Source organism: Monodelphis domestica, chromosome 4 (assembly GCF_027887165.1).
Source record: "Monodelphis domestica isolate mMonDom1 chromosome 4, mMonDom1.pri, whole genome shotgun sequence".
Taxonomy (NCBI): domain Eukaryota; kingdom Metazoa; phylum Chordata; class Mammalia; order Didelphimorphia; family Didelphidae; genus Monodelphis; species Monodelphis domestica.
In genome coordinates, this window is record NC_077230.1 from 431474826 (window position 1) to 431491521 (window position 16696).

Sequence of the window (16696 nt, forward strand, 5' to 3'; positions counted from 1 at the left end):
CGAGGCGGCTCTTCCCTTTTCTGCCCAGCCAAGGCCTAGCCTGGGTTTATCCCACAGCCTCGACCGCCCCCCGGGAAGGGAGGACGGGACAGCCTCGGCCGGCTCGAGGAACACTTGCCAGGCGGCTCTGAGGACGGAGGCTGGCCGAGCCTTGGCTGGGGCTCCGGGGCAGACCCGCCGGCTCCGCACCTCTGCGCTGTGGCGACCACAGAGGGTCCAGAGGACTGTCCCGGGGTTTAGGTTGGCCCCACCAGGCCCACGACACCAGCACGTGGTTGACAGGTGGCAGCAGAGGCCACGGACACCGGCCAGAGCGCCTTCTCAGTCGTGGCCGATGAGCTCTGGGTGGCACTTTGTCCCTCTGTGGCCTCCACCCATCGGGCATGGGGCTGCCCCTGCCCCTGGAAGAGCCAAAGAGAACAGCTCCTTACACCAGCCCTTCCGTGTGTGTGTACATGCATGTCCGTGTCCATACACATGTGCCAGGATCAGGCATGTGCACACACACCAGGGAGAGCGGGGGCAGCCAGCATCCTTCATTCCCCCAAGGGATGGATCACTAGAGCCGGGTAGGCCCAGGTGTAGGGAGAGGAGTGGCCAGTGGAGCCCCGGCCCCAGGCTTGCCCCCCCCTCCCCCTTTGAGACCCAATCCAGGAGGCCTTTTGTTTGCTGGGATTTTGTTTTACCTTTTTCTTTTCTTTTGGATTTTCAGTATTTTCCATGATTTCTGTTCTCTCCCTCCCTCCTCCTGGAGCTGGTGAGCACTTGCACTGGATTCTACACAGGTTGTTGCTCAGGACCTATTTCCAGATTATTCATGTTTGAATAGACGGATCTTGTGATGCCAAAACCCCCATCAAACCACCTGATCAATCCTCTGCTTTCCTTCTCTGTTTCTGCTCCCGCAGTTCTTCCTCTGGGTGTGGATCTTTCTCTGAGTCCGTCCAGATTGTCCTGGGTCATCACATTGGTGCTAGTAGCAAAGTCAGTTACATTCGATTGTGCTACAATGTATCCATCTGTGTACAATGTTCTCCTGGTTCTGCTCCTTTCGCTCTGCATCAGTTCCTGGAGGTCGTCCCAGTTCACGTGGAGTCCCTCCAGTTCATCATTCCTTTCAGCACTATCGCATCACCATCAGATACCACAATTTGTTCAATTAAAGGGCACCCCTCATTTTCCAAATTTTTGCCACCCCAAAGAGCACAGCTATGAATATTTTTGTGCAAGTCTTTTTCCTCATCATCTCTTTGGGGTACAAACCCAGCAGTGCAATGGCTGGATCAAAGGGCAGACAGTCTTTTAGCGCCCTTTGGGCATAGTTCCATATTGCCCTCCAGAATGGTTGGATCCATTCACAACTCTACCAGCAATGCATTAATGGCCAACTTTGCCACATCCCCTCCAGCATTCATTACTTTCCTTTACTGCCATATCAGCCTGTCTGCTGGTACTTCAGTTTTGTTTTAATTTGCATTTCTCTAATCAGGAGGGATTTAGAACACTTTCATGTGATTATGAATAGTTTTGATTCCTTTGTCTGAAAACTGCCTATTCCTATCCTTTGGCTATTTGTCAATTGCAGAATCACTTGGTTTCTTATGATTTTGACTTATTTCCTCTTATATTTAAGAAATTAGATCTTTGTCAGTTTTTTTGTTATAGATTTCTTAATTTGTTGCTTTCCTTCTAACTTTATTTGCACAAAACCTTTTTAATTTAATGTAATCACAATTATTTTACATTTTGTGACTCTAAGTCTTGCTTGGTTTTAAAGTCTTTCCCTTCCCACAGGTCTGACATGTATACTATTCTGTGTTCACCTAATTTACTTACGGTTTCCTTCTTTATGTTCAAGTCATTCACCCATTCTGAGTTTATCTTGGTGTGGGGTGTGAGGTATTGATCCAGACCTAGTCTCTCCCACACTGTCTTCAATTTTCCCAGCAGTTTTTATCAAATAGTGAGTTCTTGTCCCCATAGCTGGGGTCTTTGGGTTTTTCAAACACCAGCTTGCTGAGGTCACGTACCCCGAGTCTATTCCGTTGATCTACCCTCTGTCTCTGCACCAGTACCATGTTGTTTTGATGATCACCTCTTTGTAGTACAGTTTAAGATCTGGTACTACTCTGCCTCCATCCTTCACATTTTTTTCTTTAGTTCCCTGAATATTCTTGATCTCTTATTATTATTTTTCTATTTTTAAAAATCATTTTTATTTTGATAGGTATGGCACTAAACAAGTAAATTAATTTAGGTAGGATTGTCATTTTTATTATATTAGCTCATCCTATCCATAAACATTTCATGGTTTTCCAGTTATTTCGATCCAGCTTTATTTGTGTGAAAAGTGTTTTGTAGTTGTGTTCATACAGTTCCCAAGTTTGTCTTGCAGATAGATTCCCAAATGTTTCGTATTATCTACAGTGATTCTAAATGGCGTTTCTCTTTCTAACTTGCTGCTGAGTTTTGTTGGAAATATATAGAAATGTTGATGATTTGTGCAGGTTTATTTTATATCCAGCAACTTAGCTAAAAGTTATTAGTTATTGCCACTAGCTTTTTGGTTGGATCTCTAGGATTCTTTAAGTAGACCATCATGTCATCCGCAAAGAGTGATAGTTTGGTCACCTCATTGCCTGTTTTAACACCTTTAATTTCTTTTTATTCTCTAATTGCTACTGCTAGTGTTTCTAGTACAATGTCAAATAGTAGAGGTGATAATGGGCATCCTTCTTTCACTCTTCATCTCATTGGGAAAGCTTCTAGATTATCCCCATTGCAGATGATGCTTGCTGATGGTTTTAGATAGATACTGTTTATTATTTTTGGGAATGACCCTTCTATTCCTATGCTTTATAGTGTTTTTAATAGGAATGGGTGCTGTATTTTGTCAAAGGCTTTTTCTGTGTCTATTGAGATAATCATGTAATTTCTGTTGGTTTGGTTGTTGATATGGTCAATTATGTGGATGGTTCTTCCGATATTAAACCATCTTTGCATCCCTGATATAAATCTCACCTGATCATAGGGAATAATCCTCATGACATATTGCTATAGTCTCTTTGCTAGCATTCCATTTAAGATTTTTGTATCTGTGTTCATTAGGGAGATTGCTCTGTAGTTTTCTTTCTCTGTTTTTGGTCTGCCTGGCTTTGGAATCAGTACCGTATTTGTGTCATAAAAGGAATTTGGTGACACTATTGCTTCTTTTGTCAACTAGGTTCTATAGTATTGGGAATCATTGTTCTTCAAATATTTGTTAATAGAAATCACTTGTGAATCCATCTGGCCCTGAGGATTGTGAATTTTAGATTTACTCCACCCTGCTTAGTCTAGCAATCAGGAATGTCTACACCCCTACTTAAGGATTAAGTGTTGAGGAGGATGGCCTGTGAATGACAAATCAGAAACAACTGACAGACCCCCTGGGCTGTCCTAAGTCAAGCTTAAGCTACCATTGGTACATATGAGACACAGGAAGTGATATAAAAAACGGTCTATATATTTCGGGTCACTTCCTCTCTCCGAGCTCTTTTTGAGGAGAAGTGGCTCTGATTCTCTTTTGGCAGTGGAGGCATTGAGCTCGGGGTCTCTCTCTTGGAGACGTTGGGTGTGGCTTTTGGCATCTTGGTGTGGGTCAGGTGAGGTGTCTTCCCTGGGCTCTCTCAGAATTTAGGCTGATTCCTTTTTTTTCTTTACCTTTCCTAAAACGCTATCCTCCTAGGAGACTTTGTGGTTGCAAGCCAAGCTAGATTAAATCTTGGAGGAGGACTCATGGTTGAGGTCTCTGAACTTCCCTTGGCTTAGGCTAGGCCAGAGAAATCTTATACCCTTTTTCCTCTCTCTTCTTCTTAATTCCTTCCCTCTATATTAATTAAACCACCATAAAATTCCCAAACTGACTTGAGTATTTTTATTGGGATTTAGAAATTAAATCCCTGGCAACCAACTAAATTTATATTCAGTCTCAACCCTAAATTTACCCCTTACAGGATTTTTTCTTAGGAAGTTCCTTGATGGCTTATTCATTTTCTTTTTTCTGAGATGGGATTATTTAAGTATTCTATTTCCTCTTTTGTTAATCTGGGCAGTTTATATTTTTGTAAATATTCATCCATTTCACCTAGATTATCAGATTTATTGTCATAATTGGGCAAAATAGCTCCTTAATTACCTTAATTTCCTCTTCGTTAGAGGTGAAATCCCCCTTTTCTTGTTGGATACTGGTGATTTGATTATCTTCTTTCTTTTTTAAATCACATTAAGAGGGCATCTGGGTGACTCAGTGGATTGAGAGCCAGGCCTAGAGACAGGAGGTCCTAGGTTCAAATCTAGCCTCAGACACTTCCTGGCAGTGTGACCCTGGGCAAGTCACTTAACCCCCATTGTCTAACCCTTACCACTCTTCTGCCTTGGAACCAATATACAGTATTGATTCTAAGACTGAAGGTAAGAGTTTTTTGAAAAATCACATTAATCAATACTTTATATGTTTTTTTTTTGTTTGCTTGTTTGTTTTTTATAGAACCAGCTTCTAGTCTTACTTATTAGTTCAATAGTTTTTTACTTTCAATCTTATTAAATTTCCCTTTGATTTTTAGGATTTCCAATTTAGTCTTCATGTAGGGATTTTTAATTTGTTCTTTTTCTAGTTTTTTTAGTTGTATGCCCAATTCATTGATCTCCTTTTTCTCTTGTTTTGTAGATATAAACACTCAAGGATATAAATTTTCCCTGAGTGCTGCTTTGGCTGTATTCCTTAAATTTTGATATGTGGTTTCCTCACTGTCACTCTTCAATGAAATCAGTGATTATTTCAATGATTTGTACTTTAACCCACCTGTTTTGAAGAATTAGATCATTAACTTTTAATTTGCCTCTTCTTGAACCCTTATTAATCAGAATTTTGTCACATTATGTTCTGATGTGGTTGTATTATTTCTGCTTTTTTTTTTTTTGCATTTGTCTTGAGATGTTTTTATGCCCTAGTTCATGGTCAATCTTTGTATATGTATCATGTGCTGCTGAAAAGAAGGTATATTCCTCTTTATCTGTACTCAGTTTTCTCCAGATATTTATTACCTCTAATTGTTTCAATATTTCATTCACTCCTCTTATTTCTTTCTTACTTATTTTTTGGTTCAATTTATCTAGTCCTGAATGGGGAAGGTTGAGGTCCCCCACTAGTATGGTTTTACTATCTATTTCCTCCTCAAGCTCCTTTAGTTTCTCCTTTAAAAATCTGGATGCTGTATCATTTGGTGCATATGTGTTGAGTACTGATATTTCTTATTTATCTATACTGCCTTTTTTCAAGATGTCATTACCCTTATCTCTTAATCAAATCTATTTTTGCTTTAGCTTTGTCTGAGATCATGATTGATACTCCTGCCTTCTTTGTCTCAGTTGCAGCCTAATAGATTCCGCTCCAGTCTCTTACTTTACCCTGTGTGTGTCTACCTGCCTCGTGTGTTTCTTGTAGACAACATATGGTAGGATTTTGGTTTTTAATCCACTCTGCTATACACTTCCATTTTTATTCCATTATCATCTGTGTCTTCCTCTCCATTTTGACTTCCTCTTTTAATCCTGCCCTGTTTCCTTTCATTCTGTCCCTCCCCTCCAGGTTGTTGCTTTTAATCAGTCCCCTCTTTCCCCTTCCCTTCTTATTCCCCTTCTGTTTCTCTGAGGGTTTTTGATCACCCTGCTCTCAGCCTCCCTCTCCTTTATATTACTCCTCTCCCTACTACCTTGTTTCTTAATCCCCTTCTATTTCTCTAATAGGGTAAGATACAATCTATACTACAATGAATCTGGCTGTTCTTCCCTCACTGCACCAATTCCAATGAGAGTAAAATTTTAAGTATTATCCATTGCCACTCTCTTCCTTCCTTTGTAATAGTTTCCCTCCTACCTCGCCCAAGCTTCTTTATTTGATATAATTCCCCCCATTTTACCTCTCTTTTTCACCCCTAGTTTTATTTATTTTTTTGACATATCATCCTAAATAGCTTATTACCACACTCTATACAGATATCATCATTGTATATATATAGTAATATAAACAATTTGTCCTTATTGAAGCCCTTAATTTTTTTTCTCTTAGTTACCTTTATTTTGCTTCTCTTGAATTTTGTATTTGGACATCAAATTTCTGTTTAAGTCTGGCCTTTTCTTCAGGAATGCTCAGAAATCTCCTATTAAATGACCATACTTTCCCCGGAAAGAATATTGTAGGATTTTATCTTGGTTTTTGACCCAGTTCCCTTGCCTTCTGAAATATCATATTCCAAGTCTTCTGGTCTGTCAATATGGAAACTGCCAAATCCTATGTGATCCTGACTGAGACTCCATCATATCTGGATTGTTGCTTTCTGGCTGCTTACAGTATTTTCTCCTTGATCTGGGAGCTCTTGAATGTGGCTATAATGTTCCTGGCAGTGGTCATTTGGGGATTTATTGAAGGAGGTGCTCTCTGGATTCTTTCAGTGTCTATTTTACCCCCTTGTTCTAGAATATCAGGGCAGTTTTGTAATTTGATGTCTAGGCTTAAGTCAATTCAAACTTTTTTCTTCATTGGATTTGGTGCCTCTTTTTTCAGTTGACCAATTTTGCTTTTTAAGGTATTTTCTTTTTTACATTTTTCTTCAATCTGTCTTATTTAATTTTCTAATTCCTTTTGAGTTCTTCCAGAGTGTGACCTCAATGCCCAGTTATTTTGTTTTGTTTTGTTTTTTAGGATTTGCTTATAGTTCCCAGTATCCCATCATCCTCTGTTGGTTCTGCTCTTTGCTCGTTTTCCCTATGGAAGCTTTCAATAGTCGCCTTCTTTTTCTGTTGTTCGCTCATTTTCTCAGCCTTTTGTTTTTTTCTGTCTGGACTACCTTTGTCAAGTTTTTCTTCTTCTTGTTTACTGGATTAGACCAGTTGAGCTAATCTGTCCCGGAGGGAAGTCTTCAGTGTAGCCAGCCTCCTAGGCCAAAGTGCCCAGCCAGGTGGACACGGGGTCCTCCCTGCCAGCTGTTGTTGTGACCTGAGACCTCAAGGGATGGGTCTGAAGTGCTTCTCCGCAGGGGCAGCCCCAGTCCTGGGATCTCAAAGTCCGCCTACGTGTGATGGCAGAAGGGGGGGTTCAGCCAACATTCCTCTGTGGGCAGTTTTGTTTCCTGCCCCCCCCCAAGTCAACTCTGCCTCCCTTTCACTTGTGTCCCCAAGACTCCATCCTGCTGTCGGGCTCCAGTGTGGAAGGAGAGTCTGGCCGCCATCTTGACACTGCCCCCCCTGTGCTGGGTTTTGCTGCTTGTCAGAGATCCTGGCCCTCTTGCACATCTCCCAGGCCAGCGGGGGTGTCACTCCTCCTGTGGAGGCGCCGCGCAGAGGCCCTTTCTTGGACGCCTCCGGGCAGTGGGAAGCTGCGCTCGTCCCCCACGGCAGCCCCCTCCCCTGGATTGGGGCCCTCTGGAGCCCGTCCGTGCCTCTGCCTTCTGGGCACTGAGCCAGCTAAAGAAGGGGGGGCTGGCTCTGCCGGTGAGCGCGGGGGGGGGCGGGGAGAAGCCTGGCTCTGCCGGTGAGCGCGGGGGGGGGGGGGGGGAGAAGCCTGGCTCTGCCGGTGAGCGGGGGGGGGGGGGGGGGGCTGGCTCTGCCGGTGAGCAGGGGGGGGAGGGGCTGGCTCTGCTGGTGAGCGCGGGGGGAGGAGCCTGGCTCTGCCAGTGAGGGGGGGGAGGGGCCTGGCTCTGCGGGTGAGCGCAGGGGGAGGGGGCTGGCTCTGCTGGTGAGCGCGGGGGGGGGGGGGGGTGGAGAAGCCTGGCTCTGCCTGTGAGCCCGGCACGTGGTGAGCACAGTTGGGGGGGGGGGGCTGGCTCTGCCGGTGAGCGCGGGGGGGGGGGGGGGGAGAAGCCTGGCTCTGCCAGTGAGCGGGGGGGGGGGGGGAGAGGGGGAGGGGCTGGCTCTGCCGGTGAGCGCGGGGGATGGGTCGCTGTCGGCGTCACGGTCTGTCTGGCCTTGCAGGTCACCTTCCAGGATGTGTCTGTGGACTTCACCCGCGACGAGTGGATGCGCCTGGACCGCCCGCAGAGGGATCTGTACCGAGACGTGATGCTCGAGAACTACCGCAACCTGGTGCTGGTGTCCCTGGGTAAGGGCCCTCGTGCTGCCGCATCTCGGTGCTCCCCGCAGCCCCGCCTCCCCGGGATCGTGCGCTCCGGGGCTTGTCCCCTCTTTGGCCCTCAGGAGGCCCCCCTCCCCCCGCGAGGGGCAGCTCCGTGGTTCCTGGGGCGCGTAGCCGTGTGGCCCTGAGCCAGTCACTTGACCACCGCCTGCCTCGCGGCATCGGGCGCAGGTCCGCTTGGTTCCTCGTTTCTAAGCTTCCTTTCCTTTTTCTGGCGACGTGCCCGAACGAGTCCGGCCGGTCCTGGTTCCGAGTCTCCTCCCCTTCCCGCAGCTGCCACATCCCACGTCCTGCAGAAACTCCTGAGGGAGACGGTGGAAGCGGCCTCTGACCCGCCTCCAGGGCCTTCCCGGCCGCAGACGCATCTCCCTCACCCCAAGGCCCTTGTGGCGCTCCTGGAGCCTCCGTCTGGCCTTCCAGGGGTTAGCGCGTCCGGCACTGTCCCGGCTCTGCCCGCGTCCTCCCCTCCAGGGCCGCCCCAGCACTCTGGCCCAGTGCGTGCCTTGAGGAGGCCCGCCGAACGCGTCGCTGGCCCCGGAAGAGCCTCGGGGCCTTGGCTCCACTCGGAGGATGGCCGCCTCCCTGCACAGCCTGGCTCTGTGAGCCTGGGCAGGTCGGGGGACGGTGGGCGCAGAGCGTCCGAGGCCTTGCCCAACCCCTGTTACTGTTCTTCCCGCGAGCAGGGCGCCCGATTTCCAAGCCAGACGTGATCTCCCGCTTGGAGCGCGGAGCGGTGCCGTGGGTGCTGAAGAAAGGGGCCACCGGACACGCGGCTTCCGGTGAGTGAGGTCAGAGCGGGGGAGGCCGGCAGGGCGGGAGAGCCTTTAGTGACCCTCGCGTCTGCGAGGGGAGACTGTCCGGCCTCAGGAAGCTGCCTCCGCTTCCAAAAACACTTTTCTAGCGGCGTTCTGTTTTCCGTTCCCAATTCTCTGCCTCCCCCTTTGTCGTTGGCCAAATGTTTCGTCAACCTCGTTAAGAAACGTAAGCGGCGCCCATTAAAAACTACTTGGCCCAATTATATGGCAGCAAACATGGCGATCTGGAGGAATACTTACCAGAGTGCAAACTGCCTAGACTGACAGAGGAAGAAATGAATTACGTAGACAACTCCATGTCAGAAAAAGACATTGAAGGCATCAAAATAGGCAAGGAGGAGACCAAGCTGTCTCTCTCTGCGGATGACATGATGGTCTACTTAAAGAATCCTAGAGATTCAACCAAAAAGCTAATTGAAATAATCAACAACTTTAGCAAAGTTGCAGGATACAAAATAAACCCACATAAATCATCAGCTTTTCTATATATCTCCAACACAGCTCAGCAGCAAGAACTAGAAAGAGAAATCCCATTCAAAATCACCTTAGACAAAATAAAATACCTAGGAATCTATCTCCCAAGACAAACACAGGAACTATATGAACACAACTACAAAACACTCGCCACACAACTAAAACTAGACTTGAACAATTGGAAAAACATTAACTGCTCATGGATAGGACGAGCCAATATAATAAAAATGACCATCCTACCCAAACTTATTTATCTATTTAGTGCCATACCCATTGAACTACCAAAATACTTCTTCACTGATTTAGAAAAAACCATAACAAAGTTCATTTGGAAGAACAAAAGATCAAGGATATCCAGGGAATTAATGAAAAAAAACACATATGATGGGGGCCTTGCAGTCCCAGATCTCAAACTATATTACAAAGCAGCAGTCATCAAAACAATTTGGTACTGGCTAAGAGACAGAAAGGAGGATCAGTGGAATAGATTTGGGGTAAGTGACTTCAGCAAGACAGTCTATGACAAGCCCAAAGATCCCAGCTTTTGGGTCAAAAATCCACTATTTGATAAAAACTGCTGGGAAAATTGGAAGACAGTGTGGAAGAGATTAGGAATAGATCAACACCTCACACCCTACACCAACATAAATTCAGAATGGGTGAATGACTTGAATATAAAGAAGGAAACTATAAGTAAATTAGGTGAACACAGAATAGTATACCTGTTAGACCTTTGGGAAGGGAAAGATTTTAAAACCAAGCAAGACTTAGAAAGGGTCACAAAATGTAAAATAAACAATTGTGATTACATCAAATTAAAAAGTTTTTGTACAAACAGAACCAATGTAACTAAAATCAGAAGGGAAGCAACAAATTGGGAAACAATCTTCATAAAAACCTCTGACAAAGGTTTAATTACTCAAATTTGCAAAGAGCTAAATCAATTCTACAAAAAATCAAGCCATTCTCCAATTGATAAATGGGCAAGGGACATGGATAGGCAATTTTCAGTTAAAGAAATCAAAACTATCAATTAAGCACATGAAGAAGTGTTCTAAATCTCTTATAATCAGAGATGCAAATCAAAACAACTCTGAGGTATCACCTCACACCCAGCAGACTGGCTAACATGACAGCAAAGGAAAGTAATGAATGCTGGAGGGGATGTGGCAAAGTTGGCCATTAATGCACTGCTGGTGGAGTTGTGAATTGATCCAACCATTCTGGAGGGCAATTTGGAACTATGCCCAAAGGGCGATAAAAGAATGTCTACCCTTTGATCCAGCCATAGCACTGCTGGGTTTGTACCTCAAAGAGATAATAAGGAAAAAGACTTGTACAAGAATATCCATAGCTGTGCTCTTTGTAGTGGCAAAAATTTGGAAAATGAGGGGATGCCCTTCAATTGGAGAATGGCTGAACAAATTGTGGTATATGTTGGTGATGGAATACTATTGTGCTAAAAGGAATAATAAAGTAGAGGAATTCCATGGAGACTGGAACAACCTCCAGGAAGTGATGCAGAGTGAGAGGAGCAGAACCAGGAAATTATTGTACAGAGAGACTGAGACACTGTGGTACGATCGAACGTACATTAATGGCTTTACAATGTCCCTGAACAATCTGCAGGGATCTATAAGAAAAAATACTATCCTCAAGCAGAGGACAAACTGGGGGTAAAAACACTGAGGAAAAGCAACTGCCTGACTACAGGGGTGGAGGGGATATGACTGAGGAGAGACTCTAAATGAACACCTTAATGCAAATACCAACAACAAGGAAATGAGTTCAGAGCAAGAACACATGTGATACCCAGACGAATCATGCATCAGCTAGGGGAGGGGGGAAGAAAATGATCTTTGTTTCCAATGAACAATGTATGAAAATGACCAAATAAAATGTTTAAAAACTAAAATAAAAGAAGAAATGTAAGCGGCTGCTCACCCCTTTGCTAACCCCCCAGAGAAGAGAACTGAGTGGAACTTTTCTGTTTTGACACTGAACTTAACTGTATCCCAGGGGGTCAGAAGGTCCTGCTTTCCTGCTGACCCTCTCCTCCATGGGAACATGGCCTGGTATGAGTCAGCCCTTTCACTTTCCCAACCCATTCACTCTTCTGAGAAATAGCCTGTGTGTGACCCAGAGTTCAGGGTTCCAATGAGAAGCTACATGGGTGGGTAGGACTTGGTATAAATGGGAAGAGCCATTTTTATTTCATCTGCTGCTTAAAGACAGACTGTTGTTGATGAGGAAGACAGGACTAAACGGACTGCCGTTTTCTTTTCCTTTCAGGTAGGGAGACGAAGCCTGAAACCAAGGAGTCTGCTTTAAAGCTGTTTGTGTCTCTGGAGGAATCCTCTCTGGACAGAACCGTGAAGGATGGTCCTCAAGGGTGCAAGCTGGGACAAGCTGGGGAATATGGCAGCCAGTCAGAGCAGTGGATGGGAAACCAGGAGGTCGAGTCCAGCCACAGCAGAGTGACCCCCAGGAAAACCCCCAACAAAGGAAAAGGCCACGAATACAAAAAGTTTGGAAGATTTAGCCTAGAGGCAAACATTTTTCCTCAACAGAAACTTCCTCGAGGAAAATTGCTCTGTAAAAATGATGGCCGTGGAAAGAGCTTCAAACCGTATTCAGACCTGACAAAAGGCACAAAAATCTCCTCAGGGAAGAGACTTTCAAAGTACGAAGAATGTAGTAGTAAGTCCTTCGGTCACGACATAGACCTTCTACAATATGGTATGCAGAACGGAGAGAAGCCTTATGAATGTCGTGAATGTGGGAAAGCCTTCAGCCGGAGAACAAACCTCACCGTCCATCAGAGGATTCATACTGGAGAGAAACCTCACAAATGTGCTGAGTGTGGGAAGGCCTTCATCCAGAGTGCACAGCTTACAGTCCACCAGAGGATTCATACTGGGGAAAAACCCCACAAATGTGGGGAGTGTGGGAAGGCCTTCATCCAGAGAGCCCAGCTGGCTGTCCACCAGAGAATTCACACTGGTGAGAAGCCTCACAAATGTAATGAATGCGGCAAGGCCTTTATCTCTAGGACACACCTGACTGTCCACCAGAGAATTCATACTGGAGAGAGACCTTACAAATGTAACGAGTGTGGGAAGGCCTTTATCCAGAGGGCCCAGCTGGCTATTCATCAAGGCACTCACATTGGGGAGAACCCCCATATATGTAGTGAATGTGGCAAAGCCTTTAACCACATATCAGCCCTTCATTCCCATCAAAGAATTCACACTGGAGAGAAGCCTTTCAAGTGCAGTGAATGTGACAAAGCCTTCAATCACTACTCTTCACTGGCACACCACCAGAAAATCCACATCAGAGGGAATCCTTTCGAATGTAACGAATGTGGGAAAGCCTTCAACCGGAGATCCTTTCTCACTTACCACCAGAGGATTCACACTGGAGAGAAGCCTCACAAGTGTAATGAGTGTGGGAAAGCCTTCAGCTACAAGTCTTCCCTCACCCAGCATCAGAAAATCCACACAGGAGGCAAACTCATCTGCAACGAATGTGGGAAAGCCTTTAATGGCAAAGCACTCCTCATGTACCACCAGCGAATTCACACTGGAGAGAAGCCCTACAAGTGTAATGAATGTGGCAAGGCCTTCAACTGCAATTCCTCCCTGACTCACCATCAGAAAACACATACTGGGTGGAGACCTTATGAATGTACTGAGTGTGGGAAAGCCTTCAGTCGGAGCACGCACCTCACGGAACATCTAAGAATCCACACGGGAGAGAAGCCCCATAAATGCAATGACTGTGGGAAGGCCTTCATCCAGTTCACTCATCTCACTGTCCATCAGAGAATTCATACCGGAGAGAAGCCCCACAAATGTAACGAATGTGGAAAGGCCTTCAAATACAGATCGTCCTTTACGTCACACCGAAGAATCCATACTGGAGAGAAACCTCATAAGTGTAATGTGTGCGGGAAGGCCTTCACCCAGATCACACATCTCACTGTCCACCAGAGAACTCACACTGGAGAGAAACCTTACGAATGCAATGTGTGTGGGAAAGCCTTCAAACACAGCTCCTCCCTGACTTCCCATTACAGAACTCACGTTGGGGAGAAACGATAAGTCAGTGAGGGGGGGTCGCCCTTTCCCCTTCATTGGCATCAGAGAATACAAATGGTAGAAAAGTCCAAATGAGGCCAGGCTTTCAACCAGTCCTCGCCTCGCGCCATCCAGAAATTCCTCTTGCAGAGAAGCCTTATAAAAACGGCCCCGTGAATGTAAGGAGTGTGGAATCACCGAAGTAGGACTAGCCTCCATCGTGGCCATCCCGAGACTTTTCCCCTTTCCTCAAGGCTCTTCTAAGCCCAGCACCTCCCACTTAGAGCTGGTAACAGCCGTGTGTCTCCCGTTGTACAGTCTCTCAGCCTCACCCACCCAGCCCAGCCCTCAGTCCTTGACTTATCTTCTTCCGGTCGAGGAGAGAGAAGCTTGTCCGTGCTTTGTGCTTGTGCCCTGGAGCACATCCTTGTCTGCCTCTCCCAAAAACTTCTCACGAATGCTCTCTTCTGTCTCTGATCATTTCCTTATCCCATAAACCTTCCTAGCCGTCTGCAAGCATCCTTGTGTCTCTGGTGCTGCAAACGTATCTTTCTCTCTCATGGCAGCCATGTTTCCCTGACTTCTGCACACTTACTGCAGATGTTCTCCATACTCCTTCAAGAGACGCTCCCGCCGTCCTACTGAACCTAATCGAAAGGTCCCAATGACTCGTCCCCACTTGTATCAATGTCTAGTCACTTCTCCTCTTCCTCAGCCTCTTCGGAGCATTGGACGTTGCTGGCGATTCTGTCCTCCCTGACTCCAGGAAAGCCGCTCTGCCCAGGTTTTCTCTCCTCTTCATAGTTCGTTCCCTTTCAGACCCCTTAAGGTGGGGAGGGTTAGGCACCCCAACATTCTCTTCCTGGCCCTCGTGTCTCTCAACATGCTTTGCGATTGAACCTTCTTGCCCATCTTGAGCCATATGTCTATGCAGCTAACATCTCCATTTCATACACCTCTTCAATGCATTCCAGCTTGTTTCAGAGATCGAGGACTTGAATTCAAATTCTAGTTCTTGTTTTACTGTCTTTGAGGTTGGAAAGTCTTCTAACGCCTGAAGTTCCTCGTAGAGAAAATGAGCGCATTGGACCACACTGCCCTCTGAGGACCCTTAGCTCTAAATCTGACCCTATGACCCCAAGTCTGGTACTCGATTTGGCCCAGTGGTCTGACTTGTCAAACTACACGGGGCCAAGCCAGGCCATTGGCTCACTCCTCGGAGAGCCCTTTCCAAGTCGACTTTGAACCATAGCCGATTACACGTTGGGTCCAGATGTGTTCATCCAGGTCAGAAATGACCAGTTTTGTCATTTGCCTTTTTTTTTTAATTCTTACTTTCTGACTTGGGATCAATACTGTGGATTGATTCCAAGGCAGAAGAGCCGTAAGGATAGGCAGTGGGGTAGAGTTAAGTGATTTGTCCAGGGTCACGCAGCCCAGAAGTATCTGAGGTCAAATTTGAACCCAAGACCTCTTGTTTCTGGCCCTAGCTCTCGGTCGACTGAGCCCCTCAGCTGCCCCTGTCATGTAGCTTTTCCCCTTCCTTCGAGCGTGAGAATAACATGATTTGTCAGTCTGGGTCAATGAACTTCTATTTCTTTGTTCTTGCAATGGTCCAACTGCTTAGAATGGCCTGTGGCTGAGCAGAAATCTTGTAGCTGCCTGGCAGCCTTCTTTGTACGGTCTGGACGTTGGCTGGGAATCGAGGTCCAGCCTTCTTCGTCTTGCAAACAGCCGCTTTGGCCCTCTGCAGCGCTCTTCTACCCACCGCTCGCCTTCAGAGACCATTGACAGGAGCAGCCCAATGCCCACGTCTGCAGTTCTTGCAGAACCCGCGTTTAGCTGGGAAAACAACTGGCGGAGTAAGAGGGGAGCACTTTGGACTTTGCTCCATGGGCATCGCCTCCTGCCCCAGGCCGTTGGCCCTTTCCTGGTGGGCCTCTTCCTCCCGGCCCGCAGACAGGCCCTGCTGCTCAGAGCTTAGCAGGCCTGACTCCACCAGGCCAGACCGCGGGTGCATTCCGTCTCCGTTCCGCTTTAACCTTTTCCCTCTTCTTCGTGTGCTTGGATCTCCTTTGGGAATGCCTAGCTGGCCTGTGGAGCCCAAACCGGGCGTCGGTGCCTCCCAGCCTTCTCCACGTGCTATGGGGTCTTACGTACCCGGAGCCTCCAAAGTAGTTCGGGCCTTTTCGAGGCGCGTGTCCTGTATCCGGGAACCAGTTGGGCAAGGGACCACCTTTGTAGATGCAGTTGGGTGAAAAGGGAACAGAGACGACGGGCTCTGTGCAAGTCTAAGCAGACGACGGAAGAGGAGGTGAGGGAGGCGTCCGGCTTGCAGAGCCTCCTGTGGCGAGCTGCGGTCACCCGACAGGCCATCCCGGACCATCGGGGAAAAGTGAATCGATGAAAGCCTTTCTGGCCAGACCGTGGCCTGGGCTCGGGCGAGCGACAAGTGTGGCTGCCGCCCATTTCCAGGAAGGGCTACCCGGAGTTATTGGGCGGGTCTAGTTGCAGTCTGGGGGCCCCACTGGTGCAGGAAGAGGGAGCTGATGACGCTGCAGCCCACCCTGGATCCGGTGCGGTCGGGGCGCCGCCGGGAGAGGTCGCAGGACCGTGATCTTCGCAGATAACGCCCTCGCATGGACCCGTTTTCATCCCGTTTTAGATGTCCCCTTGGATTTGGCACAGCTGTCGGAGCACGAGGGGTCCTTAATAAATTAAAGCTCATTTATGGTGTGACAAGTGGCGGTGTGGAGCTTTGCTTAAAGCCCTCTGGGTGGCGCTGCCTATCCGGGGACAGCCTGTGAGCCTTGGGGGGGGGGGGGGGTGCTCTACATTTTTAGCGCCTTCCCAGAGCCGAGGCCACGCTCGAACCCAGGCTCTGGCTGCCCCCGAAAAACCTGACAGGATCGTTGCTGGCTGGTGTGAGGCTTGTCAACGTGGAATCTAGAATCCCCATTTATTGAGGGGGGAGCCGAAAGCCCAGGTTTTGTCACAGACGTCCACTCTTTGTCCCCAGAAGCCCCTCCCAGTCTATCCCACCCTCCGTCTGGTGACGCCGGGCCTTCCCTCGGGGAGACTCCTGTGACGCGGTCAGACCTGGGCTTTCTGCTCCCCACGATTCCACGCCGACACGCTGGTGAGGTCTAGCCATG

General features: G+C 47.3%; 1 protein-coding gene across 1 annotated transcript in view; it reads left to right on the forward strand.

The window, feature by feature from the left end:
- Positions 1-16283, forward strand: part of LOC103092797 (zinc finger protein 135-like) — a 33250-nt gene extending 16967 nt beyond the window's left edge. The window contains exons 6-8 of the mRNA XM_056826246.1: positions 8011-8137; positions 8854-8949; positions 11752-16283. Of these exons, the coding sequence (XP_056682224.1) occupies positions 8011-8137; positions 8854-8949; positions 11752-13565 (2037 nt within the window). The 3' untranslated portion in view covers positions 13566-16283. The remainder of the gene's footprint in view (positions 1-8010; positions 8138-8853; positions 8950-11751) is intronic.
- Positions 16284-16696: the final 413 nt, after the last annotated feature.